This window comes from Arabidopsis thaliana, chromosome 3 (genome assembly GCF_000001735.4).
Source record: "Arabidopsis thaliana chromosome 3, partial sequence".
Lineage (NCBI taxonomy): Eukaryota > Viridiplantae > Streptophyta > Magnoliopsida > Brassicales > Brassicaceae > Arabidopsis > Arabidopsis thaliana.
The window spans coordinates 16367936-16386356 of record NC_003074.8 but is presented as its reverse complement, the minus strand read 5'-3'; the positions used below and the strand labels follow the sequence as shown (position 1 = coordinate 16386356).

Sequence of the window (18421 nt, the reverse complement as noted above, 5' to 3'; positions counted from 1 at the left end):
CTTTTCTGTTTTCTTACTTAAAAGTTTTATAAAGTTCAATTGAGTACCCAAAATTTAACGGTTAAATCGGTTTTATAGTGCTAAAAGTTCCTCTGGATTTTGATTTACAATGTTTGTACTTTGTATGATGATTATACATATACACAACAAATCTACTCGATTTCAGAATGTACATAATCTCTAAACACAAAGTTCTTCTCTTGTTCATGTAAAGCATATGCAGAAGCAGCTGATATCAGTGATAAACCAGCAAGAACCAGTCGAATCTGAACATCAGAAGGAACACCAGCCGTGGCGGCCCAGAAAACCGTCGCGCCAACGAGAAACTTCTTGAGGATTTGGAAACTGTTGTAAGCTCCTTTGCAGGAAGAGCATACTTGTGTATGCTGATCAAATCTATCTAGCATCTGTTTGTTCAAATTTGTCACGTTTTCAGACATGTGTTTGTATATATATAGAGATCAATCAAATGATGTTAGGATGCATGATTGATGGCTCACCTGACGCTTGGTTAAGACAGTGGAAGGGAGAGGTTGGTTAGACGGGGTGGAGCCGAACCATTCAGGCTGACTCTTACCATGCCGTCTGAGCCAGTTTCTGAATGCTAGAACAAAACGGTCTGCCTGGGTTGGAGTGAATGTGAGCTTTGTGTACTGTTTGTTCACGTCGTAGTCTGGTGACTCCATTGATTTAGCGAGGAATACTTTCTCTTGTCCTTGAAGTACGATCATGTCTCCGTCATAGACTAAGTTCGAAGTCCAGTGTTCATACCATCTTGGTACAACCTAACAAGGAACAGCTTCAGAAGAATTTACGTAGTAAAATCGGATTAGAGATGGAATCAAAGTTTGTTTTACCTGCCACCAAGCTGGTCCTGGTACAGAGAACTGAAAGAAGTTACGGGCGCTGCAAACGATGGAACGGGTCTTTCCTGGAGCCATTGGTATATTGAATGAGCAAATCCAAATGACCCATTTTTGATTACCGACGATTGGTAGTTTCGCATCTAACTCAATTCTGTAGACAAGGATACACAATTTCATTCTATGCAACTGTATGCTAACCATTTATTATGTATAGTGAGCAAACTCAACACTCACTTGTTCATAGAATAGCACGGAGCAACAAATTTTGCGGTTATCCTTGGACTGTCATCATTCGCACCTTGGAAACCCCAAGGCCCACTTGACTCCACCTTGAACGGCAATGGTTTGGCTCTGTCTCTTCTTCCTGTAACCTGTTTACAACACGTAATCATCGCCTGAGGATAATATCCCTTAGTGGAAATGCAAACACATTGGGAGCTTTGAGAAAGAAAACAACACCTTGTGATGAGCAAAATCTATATGGGAAGGATCAGATACATTTTCCATGAGAGTATCATATCCATAGAAAAGATCCCTTTGAATTGTCACCGTCGAAAATTCCGGTTTATCGAAATCATCCGGCAACCTTTTATGTTAAAGATCAACGCATTTAATAAAACGAGTAATAAAACGAGTATGCTATGTTCATGGAAGCCTGAGAAGATAATCATTTTCGTTACCTAGGGGGTTCAATTGAATTGGCTCTATCCCAACCATTTTCATCAGGCCACACAAAGAGAAGACCTTGAGACACCATTGTCGGGAACTTAATAGCACAAGCTCTCGGGGATTTAACAGCACGAGCTTCAGGACCTGAAGTAGCAGCCTGAGGAATCCTAGTGCAAGATCCACACCCACCAAATGACCATCCATGATACGAACATTGCAAGTGTCCATTCTCATCCAACCTTCCTTCCTACATAACCACAATGCATCAACACATACACAAACACATCAATGAGTCAAGCTCAAAACTTTGGTTACATACACAACAAAGTTTACTTCTTTTTGCTCATAAGTCATAACAATAACAACAACACAAAACTGTTCTGATTCTGACCCTAATATTTTATTCTTTGAAGCTTTTAACCTAATTGATATACTTTAAAAATCAAAACTTTACAATAAACAATCATCTACAATAATTTATTCTTCTAATCCAAATCCAAATCACAGTTATAAACTACTTGAACTGTTTCTTCCAAGAGAGAGAGATTACAGATAAAGGAGCGAGCCGGTGAGGGCAGAGATCATCAAAGGCTGCCCATTTCTGATCATTCCGATCAAACCAGAGTACAAGGTCTCGACCCAAGAGCTGGAACGGGGTTGGCACATTCGGATCCAAATCCTCAACCAAAGAAACTGGATACCAATGATCTCTCCACTTAAACTCAGACCCTTCTTCTTCCTTATCTCCGCCGTATTCTTCTTCGATCCGCTTCTCCTCCGTCGAATCCGAAGTGGGTACAGACGGCGGCGCCGCCACGCGTAAAGGGTTGTGGAAAAGTTTCGATCTTGATGGAGAAATTGAGACCTTTAATGGGAATTTTGTGGTGGGAGATAAAAAGGGAATCTTTTTGGATTGGGATTTGGTGATTGTTGCAGAAGTAGAAGAGAGTAAAACTACTGACATTTTTCTAGTTTGGTTTGTTGGATTTTGATGTTTATTTACTCTTCTGATGAATCTTATTTCAAGCTACGAGAAGAACGAAGAAGAAGAAGAAGAGATTGCGTGCAAGTATGCAATTTTTCCGTGGACATTGATACCATTTGTTGTCTTGTAACGAGAAACTATGAACAAATGGATTTAACACGTGGAGGATTTTGGCACATTGCAAATATGAACGTTGTGATATGTATTTGTGATATACATAAACGAAAGAGACTATTTAAAATAACAAACAATACAACACATACACACACAAACACACATCATTGCAATTACATTATTTAAGTCTCGTTTCAAAGATCTAAATAGATCATGAAAACAGTTTCTTCGAAGCACAATGAGGTATTGCATTCCGGGTTTGGCTTTGGCTATCTGAGGAAGCATTTCTTGTGTCTTCTCTTTCACAAGCTCAAAGGTTTTCTCCATACCATCTTGCCCAAATAGTGAAGCTACTGATCCTCCAACCGTGACCTTAAAGGAGACTGTTAAAAACTCGGGGTCTAACGGATACTCTCCCTTGGCGTGTATAATATTTTCGAATACCTCAATCGTGAAACACCCGTTATCCTCGATGATTTGCTTCAATTCATCCGCTTGTGGAGCATAGATAGGCAACTTAAAAGTGTCAAGCTTTTGTTGATCTATTAGACCCTTTTGAACAGACAGCCAAAAACATAACATGTTAGTATGGATTTATTAGTATAATGTAATGATCAAACGAGTAACTAGTGTTTTATGAGATTGAAGTACCTGGTTAGCAATTTCATTAAGAGAAGCTCCAATAAAATCAATCATCATGCCTTCAACCGTTTCAAACATTTGAACTCCATTTGGACGACATGAACCAAGAAGCAATAGCAATCCACCGGACACAAGCTCTTGCGCTCTCGCGTTCAAGAAACTCCCCACATCGATCTTGTATTGACCAAGATACAATTTTGCTACCTCTTTTGAAGATCCAGAGCAATGTATGTCCTTGTTCCACACAGGAGAATCACGATCTTTAACTTCTTTGGGAATCTTGGATATGAAATGGAGTGAGTAAGCAGAAACTCCCAAATGGAGACTATTTCTAGGAAGAACACGACCAAAGAAAGAACCCGGTACTCCACTTGCGAAATACAGTCTAGCCGGAGGAAGTGTTTTGAAAAGAGTGTTGAAATCATTGTTCGAAGAATCATTGAAGAAAACTTGGAACTCGATATTACTTTCTTTCTTATACTTGTTTTCCACAGCATCGATTAAGGTTTGCACCGCTGTGAAAGTGTTTGGTCCAGAAGAGCAACCAAAATCTGCTATGTTAACAAGATTTGAAGTAAAGTCGATATCGAGTTTCGTAGAGATGGCTTCATTGATCTTTTCCTTTGCAGCTTCAACCAATGCTCCCTATACACCATAAATGTTTTGCAATCAATATCTCAAGCTATAAAAAGATGATTTAAAAGTTTTTTTGTGTGTATATGTTAATAAGTAAACCTGGTATTTCGAATGGTCTCGGTAACTGTTGGGACCTTCACCACCGATCATTGTGAATGAAGTCGACATGTCTCTCTTTTAACTCCTGTCTTGTGATGATTTCTTTATATGTGCGTGAGGATGTGATGAATGTTTTAGTTTCAAGCCTTTGTGCTTATTTATATCTATCAATCGGCTTGCCATTGAGGGTTTGAGTATTGCTAGTATTAATAAACATATTGGCCACGTTTTATTAAACAAATTTTCGAATACATTAACTAATAAACATAATTATCATATTTTAATACTATAAGCCTATGCAGGGAATCATTTGACCATTCACTTTTCACGATGCAGCCCAATAATGTGGATTTTGCAGCCTGTCAGGGATCACTTGACCACCGCAACAACCAAATTCATTATTAATTAGAACTTTTAGAAATGATTAAACATGTGTGCTAAATAGGATATAACTATTAATTTAAAATGTGTCATTAAAAACTTGATTGATTCTCTTGCAAACACGATTGCCGTTATTATCGTTTGATAATAACTACAAAAATTGTTTTATATTTTTTTGGACCGTTTAAAATTACTAATATATTTATTTATTTTTAAACAATTTTCAGCTAGCATTTTTGATGTAGTTGCATCTCTATTAATTAAACGATTTGAGTTTTTTTTTGTCATCGTCTATTTCATCATAATTAGAAATAATATATATATATATATATATTTTTTATTTTTTTTGAAACTTCATGCGAAAGTAGATATTGGTAGCGATGGAGATAGAGTTTGTGATTGATTCCATAATCACATATAAACAAGAAGGTTTGATTCCACAAGCAATCAAATCCGTAAATTGATAGAAAGGAAGTGAATTCCACACTCAGATTCTAAAGACAAAGAACAAGAACAATTCAAAGATAGTCTTTAAAAGAAAACAAACTTTTATTAAATCAATGATAATGGATATTTTACAATGAGAAATGAGCTGAGCTATATAGGCTCGAAATACAACAGCTCTAATGTCCAAACAAGTAGTAAATCGCAAAATTAGGGGCACTCTAGGAAAGCTCTCATGGCACTCATGTGATTTGGTCTGTAATCTACAAAGGTGTATTGCCTAAATATCCATACTATTGGTGAATATTGAATATTTCACGAGGAGTTATGAGTTTGGGTGGAAAAACTTGAAGTTGACTTGATCCAGGTGGGTCTTCTTGCATCATGTATTATATATTAAGAGCTGAATAGAATGGAGAGGAGAGGATAAGGGAAACATTATCTCTCTTAGGGAAAATATTAATTGTAACTGATATTTAAAAGAAGAGACTGTTAAAATGACAAGAACAGAACATACACATAAGTAATGACATCACTGAGGCCTCAAGATTTATTTCATTTCACAGATCTATATCATGAAATCAGTTCCTTCGAAGCACAATGAGGTATTGCATTCCAGGTTTGGCTTTGGCTATTTGAGGAAGCATTTCTTGCGTCTTCTCTTTCACAAGCTCATAGGTTTTCTCCATCCCATCTTGCCCAAATAGTGAAGCTACTGATCCTCCAACAGTGACCTTAAACGCGGACGTCAAATACTCGGGGTCTAACGGATACTCCCCCTTTGCGTGGCTAATCTTTTCGAATGCCTCAATCGTGAAACACTTGTTATCCTCGATGATTTGCTTCAATTCATCCACATTTGGAGCATAGATAGGCAATTTAAAAGTGTCAAGCTTTTGTTGATCTATGAGACCCTTTTGAGAAAGAAAAAAAGAAAGAAAGAACATGTTAGCATCAATTAGTACTAACATATAGACAAGTTAACTAGTGTTTTATGAGTTTTGAAGTTTACCTGGTTAGCAATTTCATTAAGAGAACTTCCAATGAAATCAATCATCATGCCTTCAACCGTTTCAAACATTTGAACTCCAGTTGGACGACATGAACCAAGAAGCAATAGTAATCCACCGGACACGAGCTCTTGAGCTCTCGCGGTCAAGAAACTTCCCACGTCGATCTTGTATTGACCGAGATACAATTTCACAACTTCTTTTGAAGATCCGGAGCAATGTATGTCTTTGTTCCACACAAGCGAGTCACGGTCTTTGATTTCTTTGGGAACCTTGGATACGAAATGGAGTGAGTAAGAAGAAACTCCCACATGAAGACTATTTTTAGGAAGAACACGACCAAAGAAAGAACCCGGTACTCCACTTGCGAAATACAGTCTAGCCGGAGGAAGTGTCTTGAAGAGAGTGTTAAAATCGTTGTTTGAAGAATCATTGAAGAAAACTTGGAACTCGATTCCCTCAATATTACTTTCTTTCTTATACTTGTTTTCCACAGCATCAATTAAGGTTTGTACCGCGGTGAAAGTGTTCGGTCCAGAGGAACAACCAAAATCAGCTATGTTAACAAGATTTGAAGTAAAGTCGATATCGAGTTTCGTGGAGATGGCTTCATTGATCTTTTCCTTTGCAGCTATAACCAGTGCTCCCTATGAACCATAAGTTTTTTGCTATCAATTATCTAAAGCTAAATAGAAATGATTTCAAAGAAGAAAAAAAACATGAGTATATTAGATGATAATTAATATAGTAAACCTGGTATTTCGAATGTTCCCGGTAACTGTTGGGACCTTCACCGCCGATCATTGTGAATGAAGTCGACATGTCTCTCTTTTAACTCTGGTCTTGTGATGATTTATTTTTGTGTGTGAGGATGTGATGAATTTTTAGTTGGAAGACTTCGTGCTTATTTATATCAATCGGTCTGCGTGAAGCATATCCATATAAACTAATCAATTAATATATGTTTAATATTTTTATATAAATATTAAAACATGGGAGATTGACTTATTGACGAATAGTTTTGTCATTGTGGAGGCAGCCGATTGGTGTTGACTTGTCTTTCCAATTTTTGCATCCACAAAACGTGCCAATAAAAGACAACTAATATTATAATGGTTTAGGACATGACAAACTATCCGGACAAGAACAAAATGAAGATATTTTTTGAAAAGTAATTAATGAGAACCGCAATTTTTAGTTTTTTTTTATCATCAATTTTTAGCTTTTTTGAATTATTTGAATTATTTATATTATCATGAAGTAATTTCTTCCTTCAAACTGGATATTCGTTCATAAAGTGTGTGATTATAATGTATTGGTTTTCATGGTGTTGAGCATATATAATGGTATATAAAAATTTTGGGATGAAAAAAATATAAACTTTGAAAATTTCACTAAAATTGTAAAATTTTGTTTGATTTTGTCATTTCAAACATGTCGTTAACTTTCCGTTAACAAAAAAATCGTTAATTTTTCATTAGTATTTTCTGTTGCAAGCAAAACGATTTAGTTTTAAAATTTTTGAAATAAAATAACGATTGTTAGCCCATGAAGACTCAATCCAATTACCTATTTTCTTCCTAAGATGCACTCAACCATTAGGCCACTATCTCATTCTTACACAAACATTTTTCGTATATTATTTTATTCTGTCGTCAAAGTTGTAATTCAGTATATGGTCTATCTCTTCCAAAAGTTTCCCTAAGATCAAACGGTATAATATATTTCGTATAGGTATAAACGAGAAATTAGTGAATGGAAACAACAAAAGAGATTGGTAGTTTTCACAATCTACAGTCGTAAGTTTTATACATAAACATAAATCATCAAGGACTTGCTATTTTCAGCTCTTAAAAACTAACCATAACTCATAAAACATGAACCACAATGTATAACTAATCAACAAATTTATTTGGTAGAGTAAAAACTAAATGCAAAGTAGTCAATCTTCGGAAGTGATCCATTTATTTTCAAAGTTTAGAAATGCCTAAACATGTGTTCTAAAAGGATTAGATTGATAAAAGAATATGTGTCACTAATTATTAACGTAACAAGACTTCTTCTTTATGTTTACGAGTCAATGAGAAATTTTCTTTGCAGTTGCAAAGATGTTACCAGTGGTCGGGTTCGGTAACATCATGTATGTCTCTTCTAAACAAGAACAATAGTTGACAATTCGGTTCTTCCTCTGATTTCATTATTCAAAGGTTTACCTTTTTTGACCTCTCTTAGTTCATTTTAATGCTTTGATTCACTCACTCACTTTAACACAAGCACAAAGATAATTGAACTATCATTCTCTCAAGTCTTTTGGTATTTTAATTTTAACACAAAGACATAAACGTTTAGTAAAAGAGAAGAGAGAAAACATTAATTGTCTACATTTTTATTGTTGGATCCAAGGATAACATTTACACAACACCACACACCCACATTTTTATACTAGTTTTACTTCTACTTACATACACATACACACATGCTTCTACTTAGACCTAAACCTTACTTCTAGATATCAGTACCCTAAGGTAGAACCAATCTTACAAGCAAGGTTTACCAACAACTCTAAAAGCACCTCCAGTCCACATGTGAAGAGAATGTCTATAATAATATTAAAATTTTGAATATACAAAATTTATATATTATTTTTATTTTTGGGCAAAAAAAATTACAAAATATTAATAGTTAATTGTGAAGAGTTTGTTTGACCAAAAAAAAAATGTGAAGAGTTTTTAATTATGAGACACCCTTATCAAAAATGTCTCCACCAAAACATTTAAACTAAATGTATCAAACGGGCTGCTCCGCGTCCATCAGGATCGATTCACAATAGGCATTAGTTTTTGATAAAGTGCGACAGATCAGTCCGCTAGGATTACGGATAAAAAATTACGTCTAGACCGCTCTATTAAATATAAGGGGTTCTTACTATTGGAGGTGGACTTAATTCTTTCTCTATCACCTTACCATAAAAATCTGGTAGATTTAAAAACTAATAAGTATACAATGTGGTAAAATCGGATAGCTTTTACCAAAATGTTGTAATTATGAATTATGATGACAGAAAATCCCTTTAGATTTTTACCATGCAATTTTGATTCAGCTTTTTAATTTGACTTCACAACGTAACGGCTATTATTATATCTATTTTTTTAACAACCAAATCGTATTTCTGGTTTAATAGTTAAACCGGTCTAACCAAAACGGTTTCTCTCTTGATACTAAACGAAGAAGAAAAACCCTAATTTCCAAACCCAATTTCTAACTACCAAACCAACGAGACGACACACCACCAACGATCTCTCTCTTGACTATTCCAAATCTCCAATCATTACCTTTTCCAAATTCTGATCGATTCACCATACCGTCTTATTTCTCCATTGTGATTTGTTTTCTTCATTCAGCGAAATTGATCTCATCAGATTCTGTTTTTTTTTATCATCATCAGTCAATTTTTTGAATTCATTACCTCAATTTTGTTCTACACGAATTTCTAGGGTTTTATTGAAATCGAGATTCAGATTTTACCCTCTACTCTGAATCCTTGGTCTCTGAGATTGCTTCATTAGTCAAGTTTCAGCTATGGCGGAGGACAAAAACAACGGACGTGTGAATGACGAAAGTGAGTACTCGTCGGAGGACGAAGGAACAGAGGATTATAAGAAAGGAGGATACCATACAGTAAGAGTCGGTGATACTTTTAAGAATGGAGCTTATGTGATTCAGAGTAAACTTGGTTGGGGGCATTTCTCCACTGTTTGGCTTGCTTGGGATACGCAAGAATCGGTATGTGACTTATACCCTCTTCGTTTTTTAGGTTAGAGAACCAATTGAGGTTCTAAACATGATTGCTTTAGTAGGTTTTCTTAGTATATATGACTTTGACTGCAATGTGCTTGTGCAAGTTGTTTGACTTGTTGTAGAGAAATGCTAAAAGTTGAATCCTTAGTCTTAGATTACCGATTACCCGGGATGGGTTATTCATAGATCGTTAGATCTCTTAGTTTTTTAGGCTAGAAAACCAATTTACCAGCATAAAAATGATTCCTTTATTAGGTTTCTTAGTATATAAGACTCTTTGAGTGTAATGTGCTTGATCAAGTTGTTTGACTTGTTGTAGAGAAATGCTAAAGGTTGAATCTTTAGGCTTAGATCAGTAGTTCTTTAGTTTCATGTGTGAAGTTTTGAAAGTTCTTTTTTGTGTAGCGTTATGTAGCTTTGAAAGTTCAGAAGAGTGCTCAACATTATACAGAGGCAGCAATGGATGAGATAAAGATTTTGAAACAGATAGCTGAAGGTGACTCGGGTGATAAGAAGTGTGTTGTAAAGCTACTGGATCATTTCAAGCATACGGGTCCTAATGGGAAGCATGTTTGTATGGTTTTCGAGTATTTGGGAGATAACCTTTTGTCGGTTATTAAGTACAGTGATTACCGAGGGGTTCCTCTTCACATGGTTAAAGAGCTTTGTTTTCATATTTTGGTTGGGTTGGATTATCTTCATCGTGAGCTTTCTATTATTCATACTGATTTAAAGCCGGAGAATGTTCTGCTTTTGTCTACGATTGATCCGTCGAGAGATGTGAGGAGATCAGGTGTTCCACTTGTTCTGCCTATAACCAAGGACAAGATTGTTTCTGAGTCTGCTGTTAAACCTGAAACTAAAAGTTATACGTACAATGGTGATTTGACAAAGAATCAGAAGAAGAAGATTCGTAAGAAAGCGAAGAAGGTGGTGGCTCAAGATTTTGGTGGAGAGGAAGCTTTGGAAGAAAGTGAGAGAGATTCTAACTCCGAAGCAAGAATAAATGGCAATTCCACCGTAGAGAGATCTGAAGGAAGTTCCACAAGATTAATGGAAGGTGAAGAAGCCAGAGAGAAGGCTAACAAAAAGAATGGTCGGGGTAGTAGGAGAGGAAGCCGATCCACAAGGCAGAAATTACTGAGTGATATAGAGTGCAAATGCAAATTAGTAGATTTTGGGAATGCTTGTTGGACATATAAACAGTTCACAAGCGATATTCAGACAAGACAGTATCGATGTCCAGAGGTTGTTCTTGGCTCAAAATACTCAACTTCTGCAGATATGTGGTCCTTTGCTTGTATTTGTTTCGAGCTGGCCACCGGAGATGTCTTGTTCGATCCTCACAGTGGTGAAAATTATGACCGGGATGAGGTATGTTCATATATATTCACTTTCTTTGCCAGTTTGGTATGAAGAGCTAAGTTGTATCACTATTATGTGCAGTCTTGAACTGGTTGCCTTTGTTTCAGGATCACCTGGCATTGATGATGGAGCTTCTAGGGATGATGCCACGAAAGGTAAAGCTGATAAACATAGTCGTTGTGTTGTGACCATATAAGATTGCATGATATATCTCTAGTATCGAATCCTTTCTAAAGTTGGATCTTAGTTGTTTTGGTTGCATATGACTGCAAATCTTGATGGTTGAAACTCAGAAAATAGTAGAGCCTAATTTTGTATTGATGAGCTTCATTTGTTTTCAACCGTAGATTGCATTAGGTGGTCGATACTCACGAGATTTCTTCAACCGACAAGGTGAGCTAAGGCACATCCGGCGGTTGCGGTTTTGGCCCATCAGCAAAGTCTTGAAGGAGAAATATGATTTCAGCGAGCAGGACGCAAAAGACATGTCAGATTTCTTAGTCACAATTCTTGAATTTGTGCCTGAGAAGAGACCAACAGCCGCCCAATGCCTAAAACACCCATGGTTCAATCCTGGCCCGAGATTGCTTGAACCGTCACTGAAACCACAACAACCAAAAGGAGAAGAAGAAGGAGCAGCAAATGAGAACATAGAAAAGGAAAAGGACGAAAGAGAAGCAATGGAAGCTGGTGTAGGGAATATCGCTATTGATGTCTCTGAACCGAAGTGACAACGAGAGAAGGACGTCAATATGGTCGAGATCTTCGCACGTAATAAAATGATAAAACTACCTCCAAAATTTATTTATCTGTCTCGTCTTCGGTTTGTTGTTTGAGGTTTGGCTTTTTTCGGTATCGAAGATTCAGACTTGTGTGTTTCGTTTCGTGTTTGAGGGTAAGATTTGAAATTTTGTTACTTGGAACCAATTGAGATTGAAAGTGGTGAGATTATAAGAGACACAAATTGGGGTTCAATGCAAATCCATATATCCTTACGAATTCATATTCTCTACTTCATTAGAACAACATTCATATCTTTGATTAGACTTCTCTCAATGTCACCATTCGTCCTCACATGTTCCATATCATTCTTTTTCTTAATCACAAATCTAGACCCTAAAAATCGTGTTGACTAGCTCTAGTTTTACGTATATTTTTCGTTATTAATTATTCCTTTTACCAATCACATAGCTTAATTACTTCTTCCTAGTATTATTCATTAAACCCTACTAGTACTACGATATATTAAATTTCTCTTTCGGCGAGTTCGTTAATCTTTAATCCATAAGTTGGAAGAAAAGTCCATATTGAGAGGCTGCTTACACAAATTATTTTAACTGGAGTAAAACGTACATGACGTTACACGGTTATTATATATATATATATATATATATATATTGTAAGCATATTATAAAATTTCATTTCTTGATTACTGTACTTAACAAACCTCAAAGGAAGGAAAGACCAATTCATACATAAACAAGTACAAAAGTCTGCACTTGTACCTCATATAATTATCACAACAACAACAACAAAAAGACACGCAAAAATCACTCAAAGAAAAGATTTATCACGGAACAAGAGAGTCATGTCGACTTCTTTCACGATGATCGGCGGTGAAGGTCCCGAGAGTTACCGACAACATTCAAAATATCAGGTTTTTTCTTTATACAAAATTTGATTATTGAAGTAAAATTGTTTCACCTTTTTATCATCAACATATTCATCATTTTTCAGTTTTGAAGATATTGATTGCATATTGATGGTTTATAGGGAGGATTGCTTGAAGCAGCTACCGAGAAGATCAACGAAGCCATCTCCACGAAACTCAATATAGACCTCGCTTCAAATCTTGTTAACATAGCTGATTTCGGTTGTTCCACTGGACCTAATACTTTCAGAGCGGTTCAAACCATAATAGATGCCGTGGAACACAAGTATCAACAAGAAAATAATCTCGAGGAAATAGAGTTCCAAGTTTTTTTCAACGATTCTTCAAACAACGATTTCAACACTCTCTTCAAGACACTTCCTCCAGCTAGAAAATATTTTGCAACTGGAGTTCCAGCCTCTTTCTTTGGACGTGTTCTTCCTAGGAGCAGTCTCCATGTCGGAGTTTCTTCTTACTCACTCCATTTCTTATCCAAGATTCCCAAGAAAATTAAAGACTGCGATTCTCATGCGTGGAACAAGGACATACACTGCACCGGATTCTCAAAAGAAGTTGTGAGAGCATATCTTGATCAATACAAGATCGACATGGAGAGTTTCTTGACTGCTAGAGCTCAAGAGCTCGTCTCCGGTGGATTGCTCTTTCTTCTTGGATCATGTCTACCAAATGGAGTTCAAATGTCAGAAACATTGAATGGAATGATGATAGATTGCATTGGATCTTCTCTTAATGACATAGCTAAACAGGTAAAATAATAAACAACTTCCATATGATATTATGAGTAATAAAAGTCGTTACTAACATATTTGACTTTAATTTGATAACGACTTTTAACCAAATAAAGGGCTTGATTGATCAAGAAAAGCTTGACACTTTCAAATTGCCTATCTATGTTGCATACGCGGGTGAGATAAAACAAATCATCGAGGATAATGTGTATTACACGATAGAAAGGTTCGATATAATCAGCCAAGAAAACGAGGAGATTCCATTAGACCCCGAGTTTTTGACGGTCTCGTTTAAGGTCACTGTTGGAGGAATTGTAGCTTCACACTTTGGTCAACATGTCATGGAGAAAACATTTGAAGTTGTCAAGACAAAGACACAAGAAATGCTTCCTCAACTTGCTAATGCCAAACCCGGAATGCAATACCTTATTGTGCTTAAAAGAATTTGATTTGTTTCAAGATCACTATATTGATGTATGTTTTTATTTAAAGGTATCTACTTAAAAAACGTAACCAAATTAATCTTCAACTATGCTTTGTATTAGTATTTTATACATGACAACAACAAAATTGGCTAATGTCCTAATTATTTCACAACTTGATGCTAATTCTCTCCGACATCCTCATCACATCCGAGTAAATTCTATCGCCACCAATCTCCTGGCCTGAAGCTCCGGCAGCTATCCTCAAAACATCTTCAATGAGTCCAACATTACCCATTATGTCTACATGAGCTCCGCTTTCCGTTCCTCGACTTTCTAGTAGACTTCCCGGCGGCTTATGTTTGTATTCCCGCAAGAATGTATCCATCCCTGACGGGTTAAACCGTGTTTTTCCTCTCCATCCCTTTGCGCACATAAACCCCGCACTTATCACCGGTACACTCTCGTCTCCGTCCGCAAACCGTGTTCCTCCCTTAAGACAAACGTCATCTCCATCCAGAGATCCATCTATCCGGAAGGGAATGCTGCTCTTGCATTTACCGGAAGAGGTTGCGAGCTTGTATATGTAAGATCTCTCGGTCGGAATCCCTACTCCGTAAAGACAGTACATTTCCATCTCTGGTGCCTCCGGTAATCTGTTAGGGAAAATATATAACAAGGTATAAATTAATTCCAGCCATTGTAGATTTCTTCTATGAGTACTTAAGTTTACTAGCTATTAGGGATGTGGTCACACGAAACATGTTCGCGGACCAGCCATGAACAGGCTCATTCACGTCTCAGAAATAACCACCCTTTTTGTTGCTAAGCTCGACATGGGACAATTGGGACTGACCTAGCCCTAACTTGCCCGCCAAGGCGCAATATCTATCTTTCTGTTTGATGTTTAACAGCGGGCTCAACACATGACAGGATAAAACATTTAAAAGACAAGACTTAAAGTGGGTGAGGCCAAGCCAGTTTGGCCATGATAGCATCTCTACTAGCTATAAACAGAAAGGACAATGGGACTATGTTTTGGACTTACTTGGTCTCGAGTGGATTAGACCAGTACTTATAATGTCCATACTTAGGGTCATCAAGATCATCAGCAATGCCGTGAGAGAAATGAGCTTCGGCTCGTCTCATCATCTTAGGGGCTATAAATCGAAGAAGATCAAGAACAGTGGTGGCTGTATAAGCTGTGTTTTCTGCTACTTTTACTATGCTTTCTCGGCTCATTTCATTGTACTCTGACCAAAACTCTCCACATGATGTACTGTCATTTGAATTGCCATCTACTCTTGACAGTTCCTGTTAAGCATAGACAATAAAAAAAGAGAGTGAAGTGCTGTTAGATTCCAATGACGACCCGGAAAAGGCAGAACCATGGAAAGGTTTTTAATATAACCTTGACGTTTAGCGTAGAGAGTTGTGAGGAAGGCAGTTCTGATGCTCGTTTCCCGAAAGATACGATTCTTCCGTACTTTGCGGGTTCTTTCACCCGTGACACCGGTTTAAGGCTGTAGTTTTGTTTATGGAGATTACTTAGCGATAGCTGCGATGATTTTCTCTTGGAGTAAATACAATTGAGTCCTTCTTCAGCGTGCGAGTCTAGATCGCCCCAAATTGCCTCACCGCCCTTTGGTAATAAAGATACTATTGAATCCCAGCTATGTGACATCCGCATAAGGTGTTCGAGTGTTTGCAGCTTGAGAAGTTCCGAGTCCAAGAGACCTGGAGCCAAAGATCTGAACCATAAAAATGACCAATCAAAATCCATTAAGCCAATTCAAATATTCACTAAAAATGTTATAGTTCTCATGAATACTAACATAACAAGTGAAAGTAAATTTAAAAATGTTCATGGACCTAACCTGGCGTAAGCGATGTCTTTGCCTTCAGCAGAAAGTAAATTACTGACGGCTTTAGGAACACCTAAAAAGGCGGGTCCAATGTTGACGACGGATTTGATGTGTTTGGCACACCAACCTGGACCACCCCCACCGCCTCCATCAGGAAGAGGTGTTTCTACCCATTTAAGGAAGTGAAGGAAATAGATAGCCCCCATTGAATGCGGAACCACCACAACTTTCTTAAACCCATTGGTGGCATACATTAGCTCGATTTTGCTCTTCAGTCTACTTAACGATTGGTCACGTACCTGCTCGGTTTCAATCCAAAAACTATAGATTAGTCCCAACACAACCCAATCTCTACAACAATCTGTAATTACATACACTAAAGTAGTAAGCATGGATGTCTTATCATCGTTCTCTAGACTACCAGTGTTGTCACTGTGATCATATAGGTATTAATAACTACTAATCTGAGCATACCTCGGTGTTATGGAAAGAGAGTCTCCAATCATAAGAGGCCATGTGAAGGTTCTTGCCTTCATATCCAATTTTTGCCAAATTCTCTATGAGAACTGCCCAAGCAAAGTAGCATGGTGCGAAATAGTCTGCAGCCACTAGTCCTGGGACTGCTCGGACACGGATTCCCGATGGATCGAGACCGGTCTCACTGTCTAGAGATAAGTGCTCCAACCAGCACAATGGCCTATAAATCAAATTACAACAATTAAACGACCAAGTATACACTTCAAACTAATTCAGAATTGAGAAAATCGAAATGCTAACCAGAAAATCATGTAAATCAAAAACCGTAACAATCAATATATATATATATATATATATATATATATTTTCCAGAATCCATGTTAAAACCATAACCAAAAATATATGAAAATTTAGAAATACTAAAATAATATGTTAAAACTGATATTCTAAATTTAGTAAGTTTTAAAATGCAATGAAATCGTCATTCATGTTTTGAACATAAATATATTTTATAGTTTTGTAGGACGATTTTCTACTTCCTATATAGAAATCAAAACTTACGGTTTCCATTTCCAAATTCGAATGACATTTAAAAACATATCCCAAAAATCACGATTAATTATTAATTTCCTAAAACCATCCATCATTACTTAGAAAATAATATTTTCATAAACTAGTTGCAAAACAATAACAAAACCCAAAGAACCATCTCCACCCATTAACCAAAATGAAAATCCAAAGACCATCCATAACAACAACAGTATAACACTACGTAAAGCCAATTCAAGAAGAAACCAAGCTTAACCAATTATACATACCCCTAACCAGACGAACCAAACCAATATCTGACCGGGTCTAAAAAAATATCTCGAACCGAACATAACGGTCTAATGTGTTACCTTCTAAGAATCTCGGAGAAGCTAGCACCCCAAAGACGTTTACGAAAGAGTCCTTCAGCGCAAGGCCGACCTTCCCAAAGCTCGAGCCCGCCGGTTACAATCCCCGGAACAAGAATCACCGGATGAAACGCCTTGACACCGTCTCGACTCAACCGAGTTCCCGGAGACTCCGGAGCTTGAAGCATCGCCGGGACCGGAACAGAGTGGTAAAGAAAGAGGAGAAGCCACCACGCCGTACAGAGATAACCAATCAACCAGCAACATGAGTCAACGCAGCTACATCTCCCGGAACGGCGCCGTTTTGGTTTCTCGACGGTTGCCGATTGTTTGGGTTTAGGGTTAATGGTATCTTCAGAGAAGGACGATAGTTTTCTAAACCGGAGAAGTGGAGACATCGAACAATGTATTTTATTATGAGCTAAACACAAATTGATATAACTTAAAAAGACTAAAAAAAAAGATTTCATTTCATTAGGAAAAAAATTATTGCCATTAAATGATAGATACGGAAAATGCAAAGAAGGAAAGAACAGTTTTGGTCTTAAAAAGCTTGACGACAATTTTTTGAAGATGGAAATAATGAGAATGAGAAGAAGAATTAATATTGTTCCTTCTTACGCCGCCATTTTTGTGTGTGTTTAATAGTAGTAGTAAGAAATTTCAACATTTATTGTGTTGATGGGCGGAATATTCGATCGAGGTGACTTGTAAGCTAGTGTGTGAAAAGCATGAAGATTGCTTACTTTTAGGACACTTGTCTTTCTTTTTACATGCAGTCTTGCTTTAGTTTTTTTTTCTATTGCCATACTAATCAGTCACAGTTCCTAGTATATTAATACTTTAAGAATTAAGACCAAGTGACATATATAGCTTAAGAACTTAATTTCTAGAATCAAAATATTAAAAATAACTTTCCTTTTTCTTTCGTTTTATTTAGCAAATACGAAGGTAATTAGTACCATTCGTAAGACAATTCCTTTTTTTGGTCAACACAATTTCTAAGATACATCTTCAAGTGATCACAATATTTTTTAAAATCAATTTATTTGTAGTTAAGAGTTTTGCACATGTACACATTAAAAAAATTACATAGATTATGAAAATATTTGAATTTTCTCATCATTTTTATTTGAAAATTATATATTAAATCAATAATAAAATACTATGTGGAATACAAATATTCAAAAGAAATACTATGTGGAATACAAATTTCTTGCACAGAATAATAAGAACATCACTTATGTTATAACAAAACTAAATTCCGTAAACTACAAATAAATTAAAATAAAGGGAGTATTACTGTTTTTGTTTTTTTATGGCAAAAGAGGGAGTATTACTTTTGAATCACT

At 36.6% G+C, this 18421-nt stretch overlaps 6 protein-coding genes across 6 annotated transcripts; 2 read left to right on the top strand and 4 right to left on the bottom strand.

Moving 5' to 3' along the window:
* Positions 1-12: 12 nt before the first annotated feature.
* On the bottom strand, positions 13-2762 carry ACD1 (Pheophorbide a oxygenase family protein with Rieske 2Fe-2S domain-containing protein). Its single transcript, NM_114357.6, has 7 exons — positions 2086-2762; positions 1547-1782; positions 1326-1452; positions 1101-1237; positions 858-1017; positions 501-785; positions 13-407 (listed from the first exon to the last, which is right to left on the bottom strand). Exons 1-7 carry the CDS (start codon positions 2497-2499, stop codon positions 153-155), a joined length of 1614 nt encoding a protein of 537 aa, NP_190074.1. The 5' UTR covers positions 2500-2762; the 3' UTR covers positions 13-152.
* AT3G44870 (S-adenosyl-L-methionine-dependent methyltransferases superfamily protein) lies at positions 2752-4138 on the bottom strand (the record flags this gene model as incomplete). The annotated part of the gene is made up of 3 exons (NM_114356.2): positions 4012-4138; positions 3286-3921; positions 2752-3186 (listed from the first exon to the last, which is right to left on the bottom strand). Exons 1-3 carry the CDS (start codon positions 4078-4080, stop codon positions 2752-2754), a joined length of 1140 nt encoding a protein of 379 aa, NP_190073.1. The 5' UTR covers positions 4081-4138.
* Positions 4139-4922: 784 nt separating this feature from the next.
* Positions 4923-6786, bottom strand: FAMT (farnesoic acid carboxyl-O-methyltransferase). Its single transcript, NM_114355.3, has 3 exons — positions 6600-6786; positions 5849-6493; positions 4923-5750 (listed from the first exon to the last, which is right to left on the bottom strand). Exons 1-3 carry the CDS (start codon positions 6666-6668, stop codon positions 5418-5420), a joined length of 1047 nt encoding a protein of 348 aa, NP_190072.1. The 5' UTR covers positions 6669-6786; the 3' UTR covers positions 4923-5417.
* Positions 6787-9093: 2307 nt separating this feature from the next.
* Positions 9094-12114, top strand: AT3G44850 (Protein kinase superfamily protein). The gene is made up of 4 exons (NM_114354.2): positions 9094-9629; positions 10050-11018; positions 11117-11164; positions 11357-12114. The coding sequence occupies exons 1-4, from the start codon at positions 9426-9428 to the stop codon at positions 11738-11740; spliced, it is 1605 nt and encodes a 534-aa protein (NP_190071.1). The 5' UTR covers positions 9094-9425; the 3' UTR covers positions 11741-12114.
* Positions 12115-12597: 483 nt separating this feature from the next.
* AT3G44840 (S-adenosyl-L-methionine-dependent methyltransferases superfamily protein) lies at positions 12598-13939 on the top strand (the record flags this gene model as incomplete). The annotated part of the gene is made up of 3 exons (NM_114353.2): positions 12598-12666; positions 12783-13427; positions 13526-13939. 3 exons carry the CDS (start codon positions 12598-12600, stop codon positions 13856-13858), a joined length of 1047 nt encoding a protein of 348 aa, NP_190070.1. The 3' UTR covers positions 13859-13939.
* On the bottom strand, positions 13914-17467 carry AT3G44830 (Lecithin:cholesterol acyltransferase family protein; the record flags this gene model as incomplete). The annotated part of the gene is made up of 6 exons (NM_114352.2): positions 13914-14487; positions 14880-15145; positions 15243-15582; positions 15709-15995; positions 16171-16393; positions 17073-17467. 6 exons carry the CDS (start codon positions 17465-17467, stop codon positions 14001-14003), a joined length of 1998 nt encoding a protein of 665 aa, NP_190069.1. The 3' UTR covers positions 13914-14000.
* Positions 17468-18421: the final 954 nt, after the last annotated feature.

Excerpts from the sequence above, each read along its gene's own strand:
- ACD1 (NM_114357.6), bottom strand. The coding sequence starts at position 2,499 with ATGTCAGTAGTTTTACTCTCTTCTACTTCTGCAACAATCACCAAATCC. Across the intron at positions 1,453-1,546 it reads AATTCAATTGAACCCCCTAG|GTTGCCGGATGATTTCGATA; the intron begins GTAACGAAAATG and ends TTAACATAAAAG. Across the intron at positions 1,238-1,325 it reads TAGATTTTGCTCATCACAAG|GTTACAGGAAGAAGAGACAG; the intron begins GTGTTGTTTTCT and ends TGTTGTAAACAG.
- FAMT (NM_114355.3), bottom strand. The coding sequence starts at position 6,668 with ATGTCGACTTCATTCACAATGATCGGCGGTGAAGGTCCCAACAGTTAC. Across the intron at positions 6,494-6,599 it reads GGGAACATTCGAAATACCAG|GGAGCACTGGTTATAGCTGC; the intron begins GTTTACTATATT and ends TATGGTTCATAG. Across the intron at positions 5,751-5,848 it reads TTAATGAAATTGCTAACCAG|GGTCTCATAGATCAACAAAA; the intron begins GTAAACTTCAAA and ends CTTTCTCAAAAG.
- AT3G44850 (NM_114354.2), top strand. The coding sequence starts at position 9,426 with ATGGCGGAGGACAAAAACAACGGACGTGTGAATGACGAAAGTGAGTAC. Across the intron at positions 9,630-10,049 it reads CTTGGGATACGCAAGAATCG|CGTTATGTAGCTTTGAAAGT; the intron begins GTATGTGACTTA and ends TTTTTTGTGTAG. Across the intron at positions 11,019-11,116 it reads AAAATTATGACCGGGATGAG|GATCACCTGGCATTGATGAT; the intron begins GTATGTTCATAT and ends CCTTTGTTTCAG.